This window comes from Perca flavescens, chromosome 15, assembly GCF_004354835.1.
Source record: "Perca flavescens isolate YP-PL-M2 chromosome 15, PFLA_1.0, whole genome shotgun sequence".
In the NCBI taxonomy this organism is placed as follows: Eukaryota; Metazoa; Chordata; class Actinopteri; order Perciformes; family Percidae; genus Perca; species Perca flavescens.
Genome location: NC_041345.1, coordinates 19,168,760 through 19,189,022, shown reverse-complemented (window position 1 = coordinate 19,189,022; position 20,263 = coordinate 19,168,760). Strand labels below are relative to the sequence as shown.

Here is a 20,263-nt window from a genome sequence, read left to right as displayed (position 1 = left end):
TCAGAGTGCCTTCCTACTCGACACAGATAATAATTAGTGAAACAAATAGACTGTAAAAGATTTAGAAATTCACAGAAGTCTGAATTATGAGGCGACAATAAAGCTGAGAAACAAGACTGTTTTTAAATTACTTTATTTCCATTATACATACACACACGCACACACACATTCTGTGCCATAAGATCTTTAATTATTTACAAAACCTTATCCCACTTATAAAAGTGTGCACTATCTCAGACACACAATACACATATATATATATATATATATATATATATATATATATATATATATATATATATACTGTATATATGAGTTTTCAAAAGAAATGTATTCACGTGATAATTGGCACATCCAGGAAATAGGTATTATCATCAGCTTTGTGTGTTTCCTGTTTGTCAAACAGACGATTAAAAACAGGCACATTTTGCAAGTGCAGCTTCAAAGAGTACTCACATTTAGAAAGCTACAATATGAATCCCTTTAAAAAGTACCCCCAACCGGGGATCCAGCCCCTTTTGAGTTGTACAAGATTAGTTTTTCTAAAAAATAACCATAAGAAAAATATTCAGTAGCCCCTGAAAGCCCACATTCAATTTACCTTTGATTTCAGAGGAAAACTGGTGGTAAACTTAACAAACACTTCAGTGCAATTATCAATATAAGAAGCTTCATTTAAAAATACTAAAGGATGATTTCTTAAAAGCATAAAAAAGTCAAATTACAGTGAGCAACAGCAACATCTACTGGTTATGATCTGCAGCATTTAGCTCTTTTCAAAGAACAGACATAATGCATACAACCTCACTTAAAAAAAAAAAAATTTCTTGCTGCTGGTTTGAATAAATCTCTTTTGTGGCTGTTTCCCAGTTAAGAAATGTCTTTTATGATTTATCATTAATAAAAGCAAATTCAAGAATGAATAAATAACCTGATCCTGCTCAGGAAACCTGTAGACAGAGTTTTAAATCAGTGGTTTCTTTTTTGATCCCATGCTCCTCATTTCTGCATGGACTTCATCAGTTCCTCTTGTCCTCTCCTGGTAAGAAGTAGGGGTTCTCATGGCCTTGAACCAGATAGGAGTAACGGGATGGATTTTTACCTTTGAAGGTGTGCATTGCATCTGGGTTGAGATTGTATGATCCCGACTAGAATGTCAGTGGAAACAAGCAGCGTATTAGTGTCTTTCAGATGTAGAGACTTCAAACATTCATACACAAAAGCCAAGCAGACATACATAAGTAACCGCCGTCACCAATGTGTGGTGAAAGTGACTATTCCCAAACTTCCCAAATTACTACATCAGCTGAGCTTCTTTGAACTCATTCATTCACATGTAGATGAAAGCACATGGCTTTCCACATCTATCAGAGATGTTTCATGAAGCTTCCCATAACCCGGAAATCCTGCCACCTTAATTATTACTGTGTGGCCCATCTAAATCAGCAGGGGGCAAATCAGAAACTTAGAGCAATGCCATGCCTTACCTTTTTCCATCCTTTGAGCTTCGGCTGAAACCCCTAAAGCAACACACTGGGAGTCAGGCAAAGCAGGGCGCATGTGAGGAAGCTACATGCTAGAACTAAATATGCATTCTGGATGATTGGGTATAACATACTGGTGTGTGCTGGATTGAAAACATATCATCAAATGATCTAATCTGTCTCTGAACTGATACAAGATGTGTGCCCAGTGAGCATGGATTTGTTGATTTGCAGGTCAAATCACATTCAGGTGGCTATGGTTAAAAACTAAGCTAACTTTCAAATGTAGGAGCTTAAAAACACATTTGAATACTGTGTTTTAAAAGCAGGTATAGCAGGTCCCAACTACACGGTGAAATGTAGTATTTGTTTTTAATTTTTTTTTTTTACCTGCAAACGATCAAATCCATGCCTACTGGCTGGGTTTCAAGTTAATAAGCAGATGCAATTTAGACGCAAGATGGTAGACATTGCACAAACTAAAGGCGGATTTGGTGGATGATCAACACTGTGCAAGACAGTGAGTCTGAGGATTAGTGGTGGGTAATTCAGATGACGACGTGGGATAACTCACCAATCCGTTGGTTTGATGATTTTTGTCCACCCCTTCTGCCATCTCTATGGGAGGAGCTTCATAACAGTTAGAGGAGGCACGGGGGATAGGGGTGATGCCAGTGGGCCAGGGCTGGTTTATGTCACCTGATGAGTATGGACTGCTGCTGTAGTCCGGCTTGCTCTTTGAACATCTCCTCCTGATGTACAGACAATGAAGAATGTAAAATGTGCATGCATATTCTTTTCTTTTTTAAATCGAACAATTAATTGATCCGTTTTAAGTTTTGGTGGTGTGAAAGGTGAGCTTTTTAGACATCTAGGTTACATATAACTGCTTTGATAGCATTAAAGTGATTACATTTCAATGTGAAAGAGGTCTGAACTACACAGAAATATAGGCAAAAAAAAAAGATTTTCTTCTAAAATCCACTTTTGCGAATAACCAAAGCCATATATTTGCTAAATATTTACAGGCTAATGTGGGTCAAAGTGTGAGCATAGGAGTTTTTTTTAATATGCTCACCAGCAAAAGTATATGAGCAAAGCCAGGACAATGATGAGAAGAACTCCTCCCAGTACACAGGAGATGACCACCACTGCCAGCAGAGAGGCTTAAACACACACATGAACACATATTTAGATTTTCATGGGTAATCAGCACAAAACTGTTACTACTGCTGCTGCATCATAGTGTTATTACTCACAATCATTGCAGTTGAAGCCAGCGTATCCAAACGCACATCTGAAAGACAAAACAGAGCATTTAAACACAATGACATTTGTATTTAAGAGCCGACATGCATGTTAATGGAGTTACTGGAGACAGAAATACACAGACATCCGCCACCTGCACATAAAAAGTTACCCTGTAAACTAAATTAAAAGTGTGTGTACTCACGGTTGACACGTGTCTCCCACTGCCCTCCACCCACTTGGACACGCTACAAAGAAAAACACAATAATTTAACACACAATATTTTGCACAAAGAGATTGAAATAAGAACATAAAATAAGCTAAAGTTTCAGACTCAGTTACGGTTGATGGAGACGTACAGTACGCCTGGTTGCACACGCAATGAAATCATGAGCACAATATGAGCCTCTTTATATGTAGGCTGCATGATGACCATTACTAACAAGTATATAATGGTGCATTATGTATTTCCTGGGAAAGGAACTGTCTTCCTATAGCCAGTCTTCTTGATCACAACCCTCAAGAGAGAAAGAGAGAGAGAGAGAGAGAGAGAAGCTGTGATTCTTCCACTTGTTTCCGGGGAAACAACCCCCCTTTAAAAAGAAATAAATTAGAGAGATAAATGAAATAAGAGTCAAGGGTGGGCATGGAGAAAAGGCTACAGCTCTTGACCTTGTCTCTGAGTCGCGCTCCCTGTTGTTTCTCCCCCTCATTCTCACAAACAAGTTTTTTAACTGGGGATAAGAAGGTTCTGTTACAGTTTTCTTTAACTTTAGATCAGCTGGGAAAACGTCACTTGAGCTTGTCTCAGACGCTGTTGGTCATCAGTTCTATACATTAAGCTTTAATAATCTATAGTTCCAGGCCAGCAGAACATTGTAGAGATTACACATTTTTTAACATTAACAACACAACATAAGTAAGTACCACAGCAACACGTTCCAGTTTGCTAATTTAAACCTAGTCTAAAGAATATGAAATAGTCACTTTTTACCTCTGCAGCTGTTGATGGAGAACGGATGTAGAGAGATGTAGCCTTCTTTACAGGAACAAACAGCCCGTCCACTTGTATTTCTGCATATTGTAGTGGAGATATCACAGGGTAAAGGGGGCTGCTCACATAGGCTTGTAGCTAAGACAGAGAAGATGTAAAACAGGTGTGTGAGAAAAAAAAACATCTTCTTGAAATAATGTAGCCTGTTGCTCATACATGTCAAGCTCTCAACCAAAATCAATTGGTGTACCAGCAGTACTCACCTGTAAATGTAGCTTTAGCCAACAATCCATTTGCTGCTGTAGCGTTCTTAATAGCCTGATCAACAGACTCTTGAGTTTCGATGGTGTTTTCAAATATGTTATTTACAGTTGCTTGCACACTTCCTGGTCTAGAGAATTAAAGAAAAGCACCAAAAAAGGTTTAAAAAAAACATTGGTAACATATTACATATTATCTTTTTGCAGAAGAGAAAGACAAAATACTCACTCAAGCTGCACAACATCAGACTGTTTATACCCCTGCAGATCTTTGAGGGCGTCTCTGAGCTGTGAACCAGAATAAGCATGTGGTTTAATGACTGAGAGAGAGGTGCATTCTTTATAGAAATTCAAAATGCTTTGTGAGCTCACAACCTACCGCTGCTGAGATGTTAGCCGCCGTCTGTTGGAATATTGCTGAGGACCTGTTTCTCATTTCATTATTAAATGTCAAGGAGGTGATATGAAGCTGGCCTGGGAACACTTGAGCTGAATAAAGATGAGGAGAGAAAAGAAAAAGACGAAGTTTTCCTTTTTACTGCCACCACCCCATTTTGTTATGTTCATTTCTCATCTGACCAGACATGCAATGTTGTTATATTCTTACCGGGTGCACAGAGGTCATTCACCAGGAAGCTACCAGACAGACACTGGCAAGTACCATGAAGACATATGCTTTCAGGTGGGCATGAAACGGCAGGGCACACTGATGAGAGATGGAAGAAAAATGATGCATTAAACAACTGGCTATCTAATTTTCTTTTCTCATGTGAACTAAATTTGTAAAATCTGCTATTACTGTTTTTTTTACCACTTGGGGGCAGCAGAAAGAGGTTGTGAACACAACCATCACCTTTTGAGTTGATAAGACAATTGTGATCGCAAACAGGACTGCTTATTTACACATCCAGCAACATTATCATTCAATTGTAGTTGTGTTTCTGGCCACCTGATACATGTATGTCCAATAGTCACTCTCCTTTAGCACTGTTTGGTCTCTACCAACTCCTGATAGAAATATCTAGCTATTTAGCTCCACTTTTTTCACCAGCTAGTTGCTAACTGTGGCAGTCTGCCGTCTGGAGCTGAGCATATCGTGTACAGTAAGCTTATCAGGGCTTTTTTGCTGAAAACAGCTGCCTGCTGCGGCCAAGACAATGCTATGACAGCAGTAAGAGTGAACCAGTAAAGTTTTGGGCCGGACAGCTAAACAGTGAGCTGAAACTCACTATAAAGCTTTGTACAGCTGAGGGGAGCTGCAAATCCAGACAAACCCTAAGAGCGACCCCTTTCACATTGTCACATTGTTTACATTATGGTTTGATTTAGTTATTTAAAAAATATTGATTGAACTATATTGAATTAAATATTGATTTAATCAAATATATTTTTTCCTGATTGTTAACAATTTTAACACAAAAAACAAAAACTAATTATCTATGGCAATGTTGCTCCTTGTGTATGCAGGATTTGATTCCAACCAAGAAACCTACTTACTTACTTAGTTACTTTTATTATTTTGTCTGAGGTGTTTCGATGAAATCATGCACCTGGACAAAGAAAATTACACACCTATGACTGGAGGGAGGGATGGGGCAGCTGTGGTGGAGTTGTTGGTGGTGATGTCTGTTGGTCGCAGGGTGGTGCCAGTGATGGTGGTACCAGTACTGATGGTGGTGGTGGTGGAGATTGGAGTGGTGGTGGAGTTTTTGGTGGTGATGTCTGTTGGTCGCAGGGTGGTGCCAGTGATGGTGGTACCAGTACTGATGGTGGTGGTGTCTGAGATTGGAGTGGTGGTGGAGTTTTTGGTGGTGATGTCTGTTGGTCGCAGGGTGGTGCCAGTGATGGTGGTACCAGTACTGATGGTGGTGGTGGTGGAGATTAGAGTGGTGGTGGAGTTGTTGGTGGTGATGTCTGCTGGTCGCAGGGTGGTGCCAGTGATGGTGGTACCAGTACTGATGGTGGTGGTGGAGTTTGGAGTGGTGGTGGAGTTTTTGGTGGTGATGTCTGTTGGTCGCAGGGTGGTGCCAGTGATGGTGGTACCAGTACTGATGGTGGTGGTGGTGGAGTTTGGAGTGGTGGTGGAGTTTTTGGTGGTGATGTCTGTTGGTCATGAGGGTGGTGCCAGTGATTGTGGTACCAGTACTGATGGTGGTGGTGGTGGAGTTTGGAGTGGTGGTGGAGTTTTTGGTGGTGATGTCTGTTGGTCGCAGGGTGGTGCCAGTGATGGTGGTACCAGTACTGATGGTGGTGGTGGTGGAGTTTGGAGTGTTGGTGGAGTTTTTGGTGGTGATGTCTGTTGGTTGCAGGGTGGTGCCAGTGATGGTGGTACCAGTACTGATGGTGGTGGTGGTGGAGTTTGGAGTGGTGGTGGAGTTTTTGGTAGTGATGTCTGTTGGTCGCAGGGTGGTGCCAGTGATGGTGGTACCAGTACTGATGGTGGTGGTGGTGGAGTTTGGAGTGGTGGTGGAGTTTTGGTGGTGATGTCTGTTGGTCGCAGGGTGGTGCCAGTGAAGGTGGTACCAGTACTGATGGTGGTGGTGGTGGAGTTTGGAGTGGTGGTGGAGTTTTTGGTGGTGATGTCTGTTGGTCGCAGGGTGGTGCCAGTGAAGGTGGTACCAGTACTTATGGTGGGAGTGGGGGTGGTGGAGGTTGGAGTAGTGGTGGATGAGGCTGTTGTATTGCCACTAGTTGGTTCAGTTGAATGAGTTGAATTGGTGTGGTCGGTCACTTTAACATAAAAAGAGTACAAATCAATCCAAGGACATTTAAACAGAGTGCTTCTCATAGAGCTATATTCTGTGCATAAGTACAGCATTGTAGTGCATGACTCTTAGTCTTATTAAGAACATATGAAGTTGTTGAAAGAAAAAGGTTCAAAGACTGTATCATTCAAAAAGACTCAGCATTTAGCATCCCACGTGTATAATTGCCTAATGCAACCTTAACTCATGGTCCTTGCTGAATTTCTGCTCACCTGCATGTTAAAGTATATTACTCTGTAAGAACACACATCATCATGCTGTTAGTCCTACCTCCTGAGGTTGATGAGGGACTAAGGGTGGTGTTATTTCCACTGGGGGGTGTGGTGCTACTTCCTGGGGAGGTGTTTGCAGGGAGAGTGCTGGAGGTAGAGATGGAGGTGGGTGAAGAGGGTGGGGGTCCAGAGGGGTTGAGTGTTGCATTTGTGGAGATAGTTGAGGATGAGGATGTGGTGGTGTATGTGGCATTCTCAGTAGAGTTGTGAGTAGAGTTTGTTAGTGTAGTTGAAGTTAGTACAGCTGTAGAGATTCCTGGAGTTACTGTACTTGTACTTGCTGTGCTGTTGCTGGTTTGTGTGGTCGCTGCAGTTGTTGTGATGTTGCTCGATTGTGTCATGGCTGTAATGGAGGTTGTGTTGTTGCTGGCGTGTGGGGTCGGTGTAATAGTAGTTGTGTCGTTGCTTGTGTGTGGGGTCGTTGTAGTAGCAGTTGTGTCATTGCTGGTGTGTGGTGTGGGTGTACTTGTAGTCTGTGTGAGATCTGGAGCAGGTGTGGTGGTTGTATTTGTAGTCTCACTGGTGTTGGTGGGATGACTTGTCTCTGGGCTTGCGGTGGACAGTTTTGTACTGCTGGTTGGACCTGATGGAGAGTCAGTTAAGTTGCTGTTGGGAATGTTACTGTTATCAGTAACGTTGCTGCTGACTGCTGCTGTGGTGGTCCTGGACTCTGTGCCGATCTGGGAGGTTGTCTCTGCATTGGTGGTGGTTGTAGTAGCTGTTGAGGTAGTATGAGGTAATATTGATTAGAGCAGCTTTGAGCTGTGTAATCAGCTGAATGGTAATTACTGAGGGAAAATATGGCATTAATTAGCAAACATTTCCATGTCAATGTACTTGTTGTTCACATTCACAGCAAAGCTCTGAATATTAACTCAGTGTTCAAAAGCTAACTAACTCATCTACTTTCTACAGGAAGCTCGTTGACCTGCACACTGTCCACCACAATGACAGGAGAGATCGAGCTGAGTAGTCAGAGTTTTTGTCTTACGTAAATAAACATTCAACATTGAGTGCGTAAAAAGTCGACAAAAGCTGTGACTCAGCAGATAAGAACTACTGCAAGTGACGACTGTTTACAACACCGAGACGTGTCAGTCAGAAGTACTGCCAACTTCATGTGACCATCTTAAAGGAAAGAGTTGCCTCCTATTTGTTCAGTGTGCTGTCATGACGTCTGTTCCCATTTAGCCTGATCGTACTCACATTGTATTTATGGGGAAACGGAGAAGCCAGAGGACAGATTGAGGAGCGGTACAAACAGTAGGAGGTCTTTGATAATGGCTTAGCCTGTATATTGAATTACATTCAAAGCCCGTTTTCAGAAATGGAACATATAATGATTGGGTCGACTGACAAGGCGTCGACTGATGGGTCGACGCCTTGCACAAACAGTAAGTCAGTAAGTCATCTTAAAACCACAAGGAAATGTTGAGAAAATCAAGATTAATATCAGATTCTGGGTGTGATTCGAATATTTTCTGTGTACAAGGCCCTGTGTTATCTAATGTCTTTATCAATTGGTAACCAAGATTCAATTGAGATGAAAAACCACAGGCTCCACACACACCCTGTAACAGCAAACTTTGATGGATAAGATGAGGTTAAAGTACACAGACACGTGCCCATACCCACCTTTACAAAGTATGTATTTGGGGAGTGTAATAAGACACTAAGCAATCAACGATGATAGATGAGGAAGTGACGAAAGGTGGGAAAGACATATAAAGTCTCAGGTGATGATTTCTATGGCCATAAAATTAAGGAGGAGTTAAGCAGGGGTGGATCCATATGTCAAGTAGCATAGTGTGAGATCATTGTTGTAAAACACACATGTATCAATTTGTTACTGGTTCTTCTAGATTAAGACTTAAGGCCAATGGACTAATCTCACTGGAGGACCAGAGATCAAGATTAATGGAAAAACCTCTTAAATCGGATCCAGTCGACCCTGTCTTGATTAGCCCTGTGTTACATTTTACATTTGAGTATCAATTGCAAGGACTTGTGTGTTTCCATGAACGACTGAGTTGAAGGTTAAGCATTTTACCACATTCCTGCATACTTTACATTCCGGTAAATCTCAAAGGCTGAAGTTTTATCTGCTTCTTTCAAAAAAAAAGTTTTCAGATCCCTATTGCTTCATAGAAACTGGGCAGCCAGTTTCAGTTTACATTCCATCTTATATTAGTATATTAAGTGTGCCTGACTTGCTCCACTACGGTAGGCAGTACAGTGGTGGACATGCCAGGTAGATCTGCAAGGGGAGGGAAAGGCAGACCTCCTTAACATTTTAGAATGTATTTTTTTTTTTTTGGGCATTTCCGACATTAATGATAGGAAAGCAATGAAAGGGGGAGAGAGAGGGGGGAAGACATGCAGGAAATCGTCCCAGGTCAGACTCGAACCCCAAACCTTCTGCATCGAGGCATGAACATCTGTATGTGTGCACCTGCTGTACCGACTGAGCTATCCTGGCCACAGAAGTTCAGTTTTTAACACACACTATCAAACACCAAACAATCCACCCTGGGGCAGCTGTTAAGAAGTAAAAGAGTAGCCTACCATTAACTCTGATGCTGTGGACTCAAAAACACTGAGCCTTATGAGCTGTGAGTGTGTGTGGAGAAACCACTTTCTCCACAATATTGTCAGAATAGAAAGTTTACAGATTACCAGTCTCTCTCTTTGTCTTGATTATGGATACATTAAAAATAATCATAATGGACGAATTCTTAAATCAAACACTTAATATATCATGATGATTAAATAAGTTTATAGTTTAGGAGAGGACATCGGAGAGAAAAGAAGAAAAGTAAAAATAACTTTCTGTCAAAACTGTTGCAACATGAGGCGATCAGCGCCCAATATTACATTTTTTCCCCCAGCATTAGCTGTACTTTGTGTTTAGTGCTTATAAGCAAATGTTAGCATGCTAACACGATACTGTATACAATGGACCTTTTTCACAGCAGACATTTTGACTTGTCATAGTAGGAAAAGCACAGCTGAAATTGATAACCTTAAGGATGGCTCCATTCCATCAAGTGTCCCAGTAAGCTATTTCAGTGAGTCAGCATGCACAATACCAGGACCTCTCCTAAGTGGAATGCAGCCATCATTAATGGTTTTGAATACACCTGTGCTTTTCCTGCTATGACATGTCAACATGGCTGCCGTGAAAAAGGTCTATGATGTTTGAATGGATCGCCATTTAGCCTAATTTGGTACAGATATTGATGGTCCCCTTAGGATGAATTGTTTCACTTTCAATTAGATCACCTTGTGATCCACTGACCACCATGGTGTCCACATTTTAATGTGTCAAATACTACCTGCAATACTGACGTTCCATCATCCTCGGCTGCACTTTGTGTTTAGCGATAATTAGCAAACGTTAAAATGCTAACACACTATGATGATCATAATACCTGCTTAACAACAACATGTTAGCATTGTCAATTGTTGCATGCTTATGTAAGCGTTTAGCTCAAGGCTCCACTGTGCATGAGTACAGCCTCACACAATCGCCCAGGGTTAGGACTGGCGCATGTGCTGAGTACTGGGGATCGATCCCGGTCCGGATAGGGCCTTTCTGCATGGAGTTTGCAAGACCCCCCGTGTTAGTGTGAGTTATGTTAGGTCAGTGCCCCGGCCATAAGGCCATGAAGAACTCTGGCCATTAAATGCAAATTTCACTAACTGCAATGCAAATTTTCTTTCTCTGTGTATGCTTAGAAATGACAACAAAGGCACCTTTAACCGTCAACAAAGCTGCTAGCATGACTTTAGCTTTTTTAACAAAGTTTCTTTCGTCTTGTTTTTTGAATGAAAATAATCTGAAAACTAAAATTAATAAAAAAGGATTTAACCCAAATGACTACTACAATTACTATTTTCTCAAAAAGAGCAAAACAGAATCCCCAGAACCCCAACAGATGAAAAGAAGAAAAGTTGGCTGATTTAGTAAACTAAGGTTGTTACATTGGTCCTTGATGTACAACCATTAAATTAATGCCATATTTGATAATCATAACATGAAAGCATTATCTCAGATTGGACATTAGAAAAATGCAGAGATAACAAATATCTTGGCAGCAGTGATGAGTTATGAAATCCAATAGTGTAATTAATATATTACTTGAAAGGTCCCAATCAGTGAGCTACTGTCTTTCTTATGACCTACTACTTCTGCAGTTCAGACAGTAGAGCACACCAGAGAAAAAGAAAATATTTTGTAGATTGTTGTGATGAATTTAGTAAAAATGTGATATGAGATTAGCATTACAGTGTCATTTCTAACTTCTCATGTAGCTTTCACTTGCAATGATTTTGTTCTGATTATGTCTGATGTTGCTAATGGAAGAAGACTGAAGATAAGACCTTGACAATATGACAATGCTTTTCATATCAAATGCAAATTCAACTCTAGTTTAGTGCTCTTAAAATTGGTGAGTAAACTATTTGAGTTTTTGGCTTTTCTCCAAAGACCACTATATCAGGGTGGTTGGTTGTTATAGAACTCCGTCTGCATCAAATGACTCTTCATCTACACTATTAAATTTGTTAAGTCAAGTTATTTGTAATGACACTATTGTTGTTGGGGATCTAAACTGGGACTGGCTGAGGCTGATATCAGATGCTTTTAAAGAGCAGTGTGACAATTTAAATTTGACTCAATTAATTAACACTCCTACTCGGCCAAATCCTAAATGTCCAGAGAAATCATCACTCATTGATTTAATCCTGACCAATGCCCCTTTTAAGTACACTGCAATAGGTGTTTTTGCTAATGATGTGAGTGATCACTGTGTGATTGCTACTGTTAGAGACACAAAGGTGCCCAAGTCTGCACCTTGTATTGTTGAAAGGCGAAATATGAAAATGTTTGTTGAGCAGGGTTTTTTACGTGACTAATTTTATTTTGACTGGAGTAGAATTGCCCTGATTAATGATGTGCAATTAGCCCTGACCTTCTTTCAGAACAGTTTTCTTGATATTCTGAATAGACATGCACCTATTCGTAAATTTAGAATTAAGGGACGGGACAATCCCTGGTTTATATCTGAGATATCTAATTTGCTCCACGAGAGAAATGTAGCCTGGGCAAAAGCAAGGAAATCAGATACTGACGCTGACTGGCTTGTTTTCAGACAGTTGCGAAACAGATTCACTTCACTCTTCAGAAAATCTGAAACCACCGAGAATCTAAATGACCCAAAACAATTCTGGAAAACTATTATGTCATTATCTACATCTACTAAACCAACAGGTTTTTCGTTGTCCCTGGTTAAGTATGGTGTGACTATATCTGACAAAGTACAAATGTTAAATTGTTACTAGGTTACTAGCTAGGTTTTTTATTTAGGAACAAATCTTGTTTAACTTTTTCTGCCAGAAAAAGGCTAGTCGATCCCACATTTCTCTCTATTATTGATTATGGTGATCTGTTGTACATGAATGCCCCATCAAAGTGTCTTCAGATGTTGGATGCTGTGTATCATGGAGCTTTAAGGTTAATTTCAAATTGCAGACCCCTCACTCATCACTGTACACTTTACTCCACAGTGAATTTGCCCTCTCTGTCAAATCGCTGGCTTACTCACCTTTATATGTTCATATACAAAGGCATTTTAGGCAGGCTCCCATGTTACATATCTGAATTTCCTTCTTTTACACAGAGTACTTATGGTTTCGGTCTCAGAACACTATCTCACTGAATGTACCTCAAGCCCGGACAGAGTTGTTTAAAAAGGCTTTCATGTTTGCTGCACCTTCTACTTGGCATGACCTACAGAAAACACTCAAATTACAGTGTCTAATTTCCTTAAATGATTTTAAAGGTTATGTTAAAACCATAGAACATTCACACGTGCAAATGTTTTAACTAATGGCACTTTTATTTAAGTGAAATGTACTTGATGTCTTGGCCTCTTTTGTGTTTGTTTTGTCATGGTAAATTGTTTTTATATGTAACTAACTACATATCTTGGCCAGGTCTCTCTTGAAAAAGAGATTTTATATCTCAATGAGACTAACCTGGTTAAATAAAGGTTAAATAAAAAAAATATGATTTTGAACATGCTGAGGTAGTTCTTCTACCTTCAAGTTAGAAATAAAATAGATGAAGATACAAAGAAAATGTTATGGTTTCATAAAAACACTGTCATGGGCACAGGGAAGTGATGGACAAAAGAGAAACTGTCACAAACAAGAATATGAGTGCATGGCTTAACAAGAACAACGGTTCTTCTTCCGCTGTCATTTTCATAATGGTGATAGCTTCCACCTTCAAAGTTCAGTGCTGCTTCTCTATTTCCATTTACATGGAAATTACAGCCATAAATGAAGTACATAGAAACAACAGTGACACATTTCACAGAAAATCTATGACGCCCGAGCCAATGACTGATACAACAATAGTTGCAACAATGTATGTTTAAACCTCCCACTCAACCACAGACCACACCATTTCTTAAACTACATGTTAGAAGCCCAACACCTTTGTTTGTTTTTTTACTTTGACAGGGCCGCTCATCATTTTTCTACACCTCCTATGATGTTAAAGTTACCCATACTGGAAATGTTTATGAAACCCAAATGAGATCATGTAAACAGACAGACGGTTAGTGTTACAGACTTGAAACAGTGGAGCAATTAAGAGCACACTCTGCGTTGCAGGTCTACCAGAAAGCCTTGTCTCTAGGGATTTAACCTACAGCCAGATAATCCCCTGCAGACACAAAAGGGATGTCTGGGTCAGGCAAGGTGACAAGTGGGTCTAAGGTTGGCCTGAGAGCACATATTCAGCAGGATGTGAATAAGAAGGTCCGGCTCTCCCCACTGATACTTGGTCCAACCTGCTACTTGGTTTAACAAACTATAATTGTACTAAAGCCATCCTAAAAGCTGGCACGCCTCTCCACCTTGATCTTTCTCGACATTAAAACCAAACAAGTGCAGTGCGGGAGTGTATCTGTTGCCAAGGAGATGTCTGCTTTCAGCTGTCAAAGCTTCGCCTCACTACAAATCACTAACAGTAACAGAAGCAGAGAGAGACAGACGTTAGTGTTTCAGGGGATTTCTATTCATGCAAGACAATAGCACTCCTGTGAAGTACCTGCTCACGAACTGACTGTCAGATGCAGTTCCCTCAACGCACAACCTTAACTTCCTTTCCACAATGCCACTCCTCAAGAACAAATCTGTATTGATTACACACCAGAAGGAATCCTGAGCAGTCCAGAGAGCTGCAGACAAACATTCTCCTAGTTTCTCAATGTTGCCATGAGATATTTCCAGTTTACTGTTGGGATAGGGGAAAATGTGTTCCTGAAATAGTTCTTTATCACATCCAGCAGCACTGCAAGAAGGATGGTCCTTATTAAAGAATGCACACAGAGCAGGAGATGAACTGAAAGGTTGTGACCCAACAGTCAGAAGGAGCCTGAGGCCAAAAGGCAGCATGTGGAAAGCTGACATATAGTGTGTGTGTGTGTGTGTGTGTGCGTGCGTGCGTGTGTGCCTGTGTGTGTGTGTGTGTGTTTTGCCTGTATGCAGTATGGCATCTGAAACAAGCTAAGACAAAAATGCTGGAGGCATACTGGACTACAGCTCACAGCTAATTACTGGTCACACTTTGGGTCCCTTCGCCAGCTAATGAGAGTCAACATTTCTTACATACTGCTTTATGGCCTCCTGGTATTTAAAGGTGCCCATCCCTGCATTACAAAAATCTCATGGTACGCAAACAGATACACACAGCCCAGTTTCAAGGCGGTTACACACCAACCAGACGGCCAAACGTCGGCAGAAAAGCCAGTCGGACTGATCGGTCTTCCCGAGTTGGTCCAAAAAGTGCCTCAGAACACACTGAAGAGACGAGACGTAATACGTCCATAACAGCAGTGGGTTTGTTTTCTCCGGAAATTCAAAGCTAGACTGTCATGGCGGCTTGTTCAGAATACGATCTCATGTTGTACTAAAATAGTTCACTGAAACATGTTTCTGAAAACATTTTAAATGACAAATAGGCCATGTAGTTGCTGAATCTGTCTTCATTTCAGATCAACAAAGACTAAAGATTTTTGTCAGATTTTGAGAGACTCTAGTCACGCTCATTCCGCTCGCCATTTCCGTGTGAGTCCCGACTGCCCTATCTCCGACTTAACACTTCAGGTTGGCCAAAATAAAGGAAGGCAGCCCCTCAGACGGATGCCGGCACAGAACACACAGAACAGACTCGAGTCACCGACCTCGCCAGACTGTCCAACGGCCAATTATCGGGTTAGTGTGTCAGCGCCTTAAGGGGAAAATCAGGCCTGAGGGCTGCCACATCAAAGCGACACAGCCAGGTCACCAGACTCAAACTGAGAGGGAGCTTTATTTTCCCTAACAGTCGATCATTCTGCTGAGTTTCTCACGCCAACAATTCTGATCAGGGGAAACATTGCCTTATCAGGTCGAGATGAAGGGCTGGGCTCTATGCCTAACAATATATTTCTTTCAATATGGTTGGTGGTATAAACTCAGTTAGAGCTAAAATGACAACTTTGTTAATAATAAATTAATAGTTAAAGTAATTTTTCAAGCAAAACTAGTTCCGGCTTCTAAATTGGTAGGATTAGTTGCTACTCTTTGTCTCATGTGATAGTAAATTGTAAATTTGGATAGTTGGCCAGACAAAATAAGACATTTGATGACGACTGTTGGGCTTTCGAATATGGTAATGCCCGCTATAAACTATTTTTTTGACATTTTATGGACCATATGTGAAATCGTAATCTGCAAAGCATTAATAGAAGTTTAAAGTAGAAGTTACTTGAAATACTCAAGTACCTACGGTTAAAAGCTGATGGGTAGAAAGGAAAAGAAATATGGTGAGATTTATTTTCTTAGTAAATTTACTGATTTCTGTGGGATTCTCTGACATTTTTTTTTAAATAATGATTAACAGTTTTTTTTATGGGTCTGTAATTTATTCTTAATACTTTTTTAGGACGTTTCTTGAAAAGAACTGGGTAATTTTGTACTATTTATAGAGATAATGGATTATTCAGTTATTTTTGTTAGAGTTTACAGTAGTTAGATGTGTTGAGTTTATAAGCAGTTGTTGAGCAATTTTACAGAATTTTCCTGAAAGAATTGCTCCATATAAACCCAAGTAAATATTTATTCATTATTCATTTAGTATTGGAAACTATATTGTTCATATCTGTTGAATTGCTTGCCTGTAGAACATTTTTTGCATGTTTAGTTGACCTGCTGTGTGTATTTGCCCTATAATTATTAATGGTCATTTCTGGGGAACGTTATAAAAGAAATTTTTAGGAAAGTATTAACATAACATGTTAAGTGTAACTCCTTTATTAGATCATCACACATTAGAGTTTCCTATCAGCCAAAGGTAAGTAAGATTATCTGATATATTAATACAGGGACAATGGAATCATGTACATATAATTAACAGATGAGTAATAGAGGTGACTGAGCACAATAAAGCTACATACTCTTTGTCCTGCTAAGACTTTGCTCTCTCTCCCAGCTGAACAAACTCAGCTTCTGGAAGAAAGCCATGGTTGTTTCCCAATGACTATTGCACACTAAGTAGCTCATACCGTAACTGTAGGTCCTTTTCATCAAAAAGTCTCCAGTTTAAGCAGTCATCAATGGGACAAGGCAGACAAAAATGAACTCTCTTTATCTGAGCAAGCGGAGCTCTAACTCAGAGGTAACAGATGGCTCCCTGGAGCAGGGCTCACTCGCAAGGCCTCTGCACATATCATATCCAATTAAAGCTTTGCTGGCACATGCTTTCCAATTACAGAGTGAGATTTACTGCCCCAGAGCAGGTCTAATCCAACAGGATGCAGCAAGGACGCAGCGACAGAGGGAGAAAAGACAGGGGAAGAAACAGTAACAAGTGTGCATGAGAAGTGGATGTAAAAACAATGCGTGCTAGCAGGTGAGGGTGCGACAAATGAAGAAGATGAGATCAGTTGTCAATATTAAACAGAAACAAGGAACAGAGGAAAAAAAACAACACTGTTTCACTAAAACTAATAACGTAAAATAAATGCTAAAAAATAAGGGATGGTAATGTGTGTGAGCTGTAACAATTACTCAATAAGAGACACAGGAGAAAAATGTGCTCTAGTTTATTGCCATTTCTTTAAACCAATCACAATCGTCTTGGGCGGCGCTAATATATGACGATGCCTTAGATTGGACAGATAGTCTAGCTAGCTGTCTGGATTTACCCTGCAGAGATCTGAGGAGCAGTTAACCATAGTCCTCATAAAAAAGAAACTGGAAGGTGACGGGCATCTGGCTGGAAATGAGGGACATCCGGCAGAATTTCTGGCGGCACTTGAACAATCCCGGAAGTGAAACGCCGTTGATATACGTAGACTACTCAATTGGTGGATCGACAGAAAATTTTGTGGCAACTATTTTGATAATCGATTAATTGTTTCAGTAATGTTTAAAGGAAAACATGCCAAATATTCTTCTGGTTACAGCCTCTCAAGTGTGACGATTTACAGTTTTTCATTGTCATATTCATATATAGCAGTACATTGAATATCTTAAGGTTTTAGACCCTTAATCAGACAAAACAACCAAACTGAAGTCATTACCATGGCCTCTTGTTATAGACTAAGCGATTAATCAAGAAAATAATGCTCAGATTAATCAATAGTAAAAATAATCAATATTTGCAGCCCTACATCCTGTAGAGTCTGCATCCTCTCACATTCCTGTTCCGCCTGTTAACTCCTGAGAAGACCTTGCATGCTCTAATAATGACCTAACGATGGCTAACCAGCAAAACATGACACATGATACATAGCATTTGGTCCGAGAGAGGAAACAGCATCAGGGAGAAAATATTGAGGAGAGGAAAGCATTTAACATGCTCTGCTACTCTCTCTGGAAGATTTCTTACAGAGGGCACAAGAACATATGGTGCCAGACTCAGAGGAGGAGGATGACGACCCACAGGAGGTCTTTTCATCTGGATCACTTTACTGCTGCTACTTCAGACGCACTCTGTCAAACTGCCCCAAACTGGAGCCTCCATCACCTCCCTCCAGTAAGAAGACACATGACAGGAAGCGAACCACACAAACGGCCTGCAGGCTTGCAGCGAGGCTCCAGCACATGACAGTAACGGAATCTCAGTCTTCATACATTGAACCTTGAAACACAGAGATGCACTTCACAACGGCCCAAAATAATAATAAAAAGGGTGACCAATGAATTTAACTGCAACTAAGCCTAGGGAGTCTGTTCAGTGAAAAGCTCATCAAAATTCCTCAGGGCAGCTTCACCACGCTGTCAAGGGGGTCCGCTTATGCACACACAGAGTAAACTTTGTTTGAGGAGTGTGCTGCGCTTCAGGGAGCCGGCTGTTGTGTGACTGATGCCTCCTCACTGGCATCTGTACTCCCCCAGAGAGCTTTGAGTCATACCAAGGGACCAGTGAGTCAGAGTTTAAGACTATTTGGGGAAAAACTCCATGAATGTGTAGTATACAAGAACAAAAAAAGATGCTTTTTTTTTTTTTTTAAATCCTCCCGCATTTAAAGCAAAGGCTGAACAATGACTGCCAGACAGTATTTTCTAACAGAATGTGGGTATCCTAGCATGTTTTTTATGAGTTACTTATTAATTCATTAATATTTGCATCTTGACTGTGACACAGCCATGTCCTTCATTGGAGATCTAGACGTTTTATATTGCCAGCTTTCTTAAAAGACCATTTACTTGTTCATATGATTAAAGTTTCTAGGTCTTTATTTTTTATTTTCTCACATATGTTAATGCACTTAATAAAGGTTGGTGGATTCTGTAAACAGACTAGGGCCAACAATGATAATAAGTCCAGATACTTAATCGCTCTATTCTGGACTAAGTCTGATATGCTGTATTTGTATTATTAATATAATGTTGTCAATAAACCAAACAAAAAAATAAAAAATGTCATGATCATTACTTACCTATACGTGATTTTCTGTCACTAACTCCAGAATAAGCATTGAGCACATACATACACATACATATATAATATATATCAGAAGGAGAATTTTGCCAGTAAAGAAAGTTCTAGGAAAATATTTTATAATATTCATGGCCATGATTCAAGATGTACCCTATTACTTAAAAAAGGATGATAAAAGGAGCAGAAAAGAAGCCAAAAATGTATTCTGTAGATGAGAAATGTTATTTTTAGTGCCAAATTTTACATAAAATACATATGATGAGCTCTTAAAATAAGATGTATGCATTGTTACAAATTAAACTACTAGCCTATTTATGGTAGTTACAATTAGCTCCACGTCGACCAACTACAACAGAAATGCTATTTACACATTAAATAATCTGTATATTAATATTCCATTAATACTTACAGAGGCATAAGCCTAAATACTAACACTTTTACTTTAGATACTTTAATAAATTTCCTGATAATATCCTACTATTACTACTTTTTACTTCAGCAATATTTTGACTGCAGAACTTTTACTTTAATGGGATAGCCTACTTTACTTTAATGTCATTGGAGGACCACTCGCCACTGTCTATTAAATCTGCGCTGACTACAGTTAAACAAGTACAAAAATAACATGACAATGTATTTCAAGGCTTTCACTCCTACAAATCAAATGTGTGGTATATTCATATTAATATACAGTTAAAAACTGTTTTCTAGTCTAATAAATAGTGATAAGTTAAACTTCAGTCACCTGTAACGACAGCGCTCAGGAGACACACGACAGGCAGATAACTGAAAAACATATTTCAAGTCTTCGGTTGTAAAACGGCTCGACTGAGGAGAACCAGTCGGTTATGAAGTCCCGTGTCCAGCTGGTATAACGGTGAATACAACGGTGCTGATTGAGACGCTGTACGCTTCGTGGAATACTCGCTGCCTGCTACAGGTGGCTCCTAGACTGAAAGCTGCAGCCTCTGACAGCATTAAAAGCTTTATTGTCCCGCCTCTGATTGGCCGGCTCTCCTGTCACTCATCATTACTGTATGGAGCTGTACGGCTCTGCTGCCTCCACCCATGAACCAGTGCTTGAACCTGTTATTACAGAAGAAAACTACTGTAGGTAGCTTAAAAGTATTTTTATTTTTAGCTGATTGTTTACACACAGAGTTAACAAAAAAGTGCCTTGCTCATGGGCAAGGCTACCGAAAACACATTCATAAGGGTATTATCACATCAACAAAGCC

At 40.1% G+C, this 20,263-nt stretch overlaps 1 protein-coding gene across 1 annotated transcript; it reads right to left on the bottom strand.

The window, feature by feature from the left end:
- Nucleotides 1-318: 318 nt before the first annotated feature.
- Nucleotides 319-19,964, bottom strand: LOC114569855 (mucin-2). Its single transcript, XM_028599965.1, is given in 14 exon segments — nt 319-1,148; nt 1,488-1,520; nt 2,059-2,236; nt 2,563-2,650; nt 2,744-2,781; nt 2,938-2,980; nt 3,728-3,865; nt 3,991-4,118; nt 4,217-4,275; nt 4,367-4,476; nt 4,595-4,693; nt 5,560-6,717; nt 7,023-7,742; nt 19,771-19,964. Coding segments are annotated over 14 exon segments (2,973 nt in total). The 5' UTR covers nt 19,823-19,964; the 3' UTR covers nt 319-1,019.
- Nucleotides 19,965-20,263: the final 299 nt, after the last annotated feature.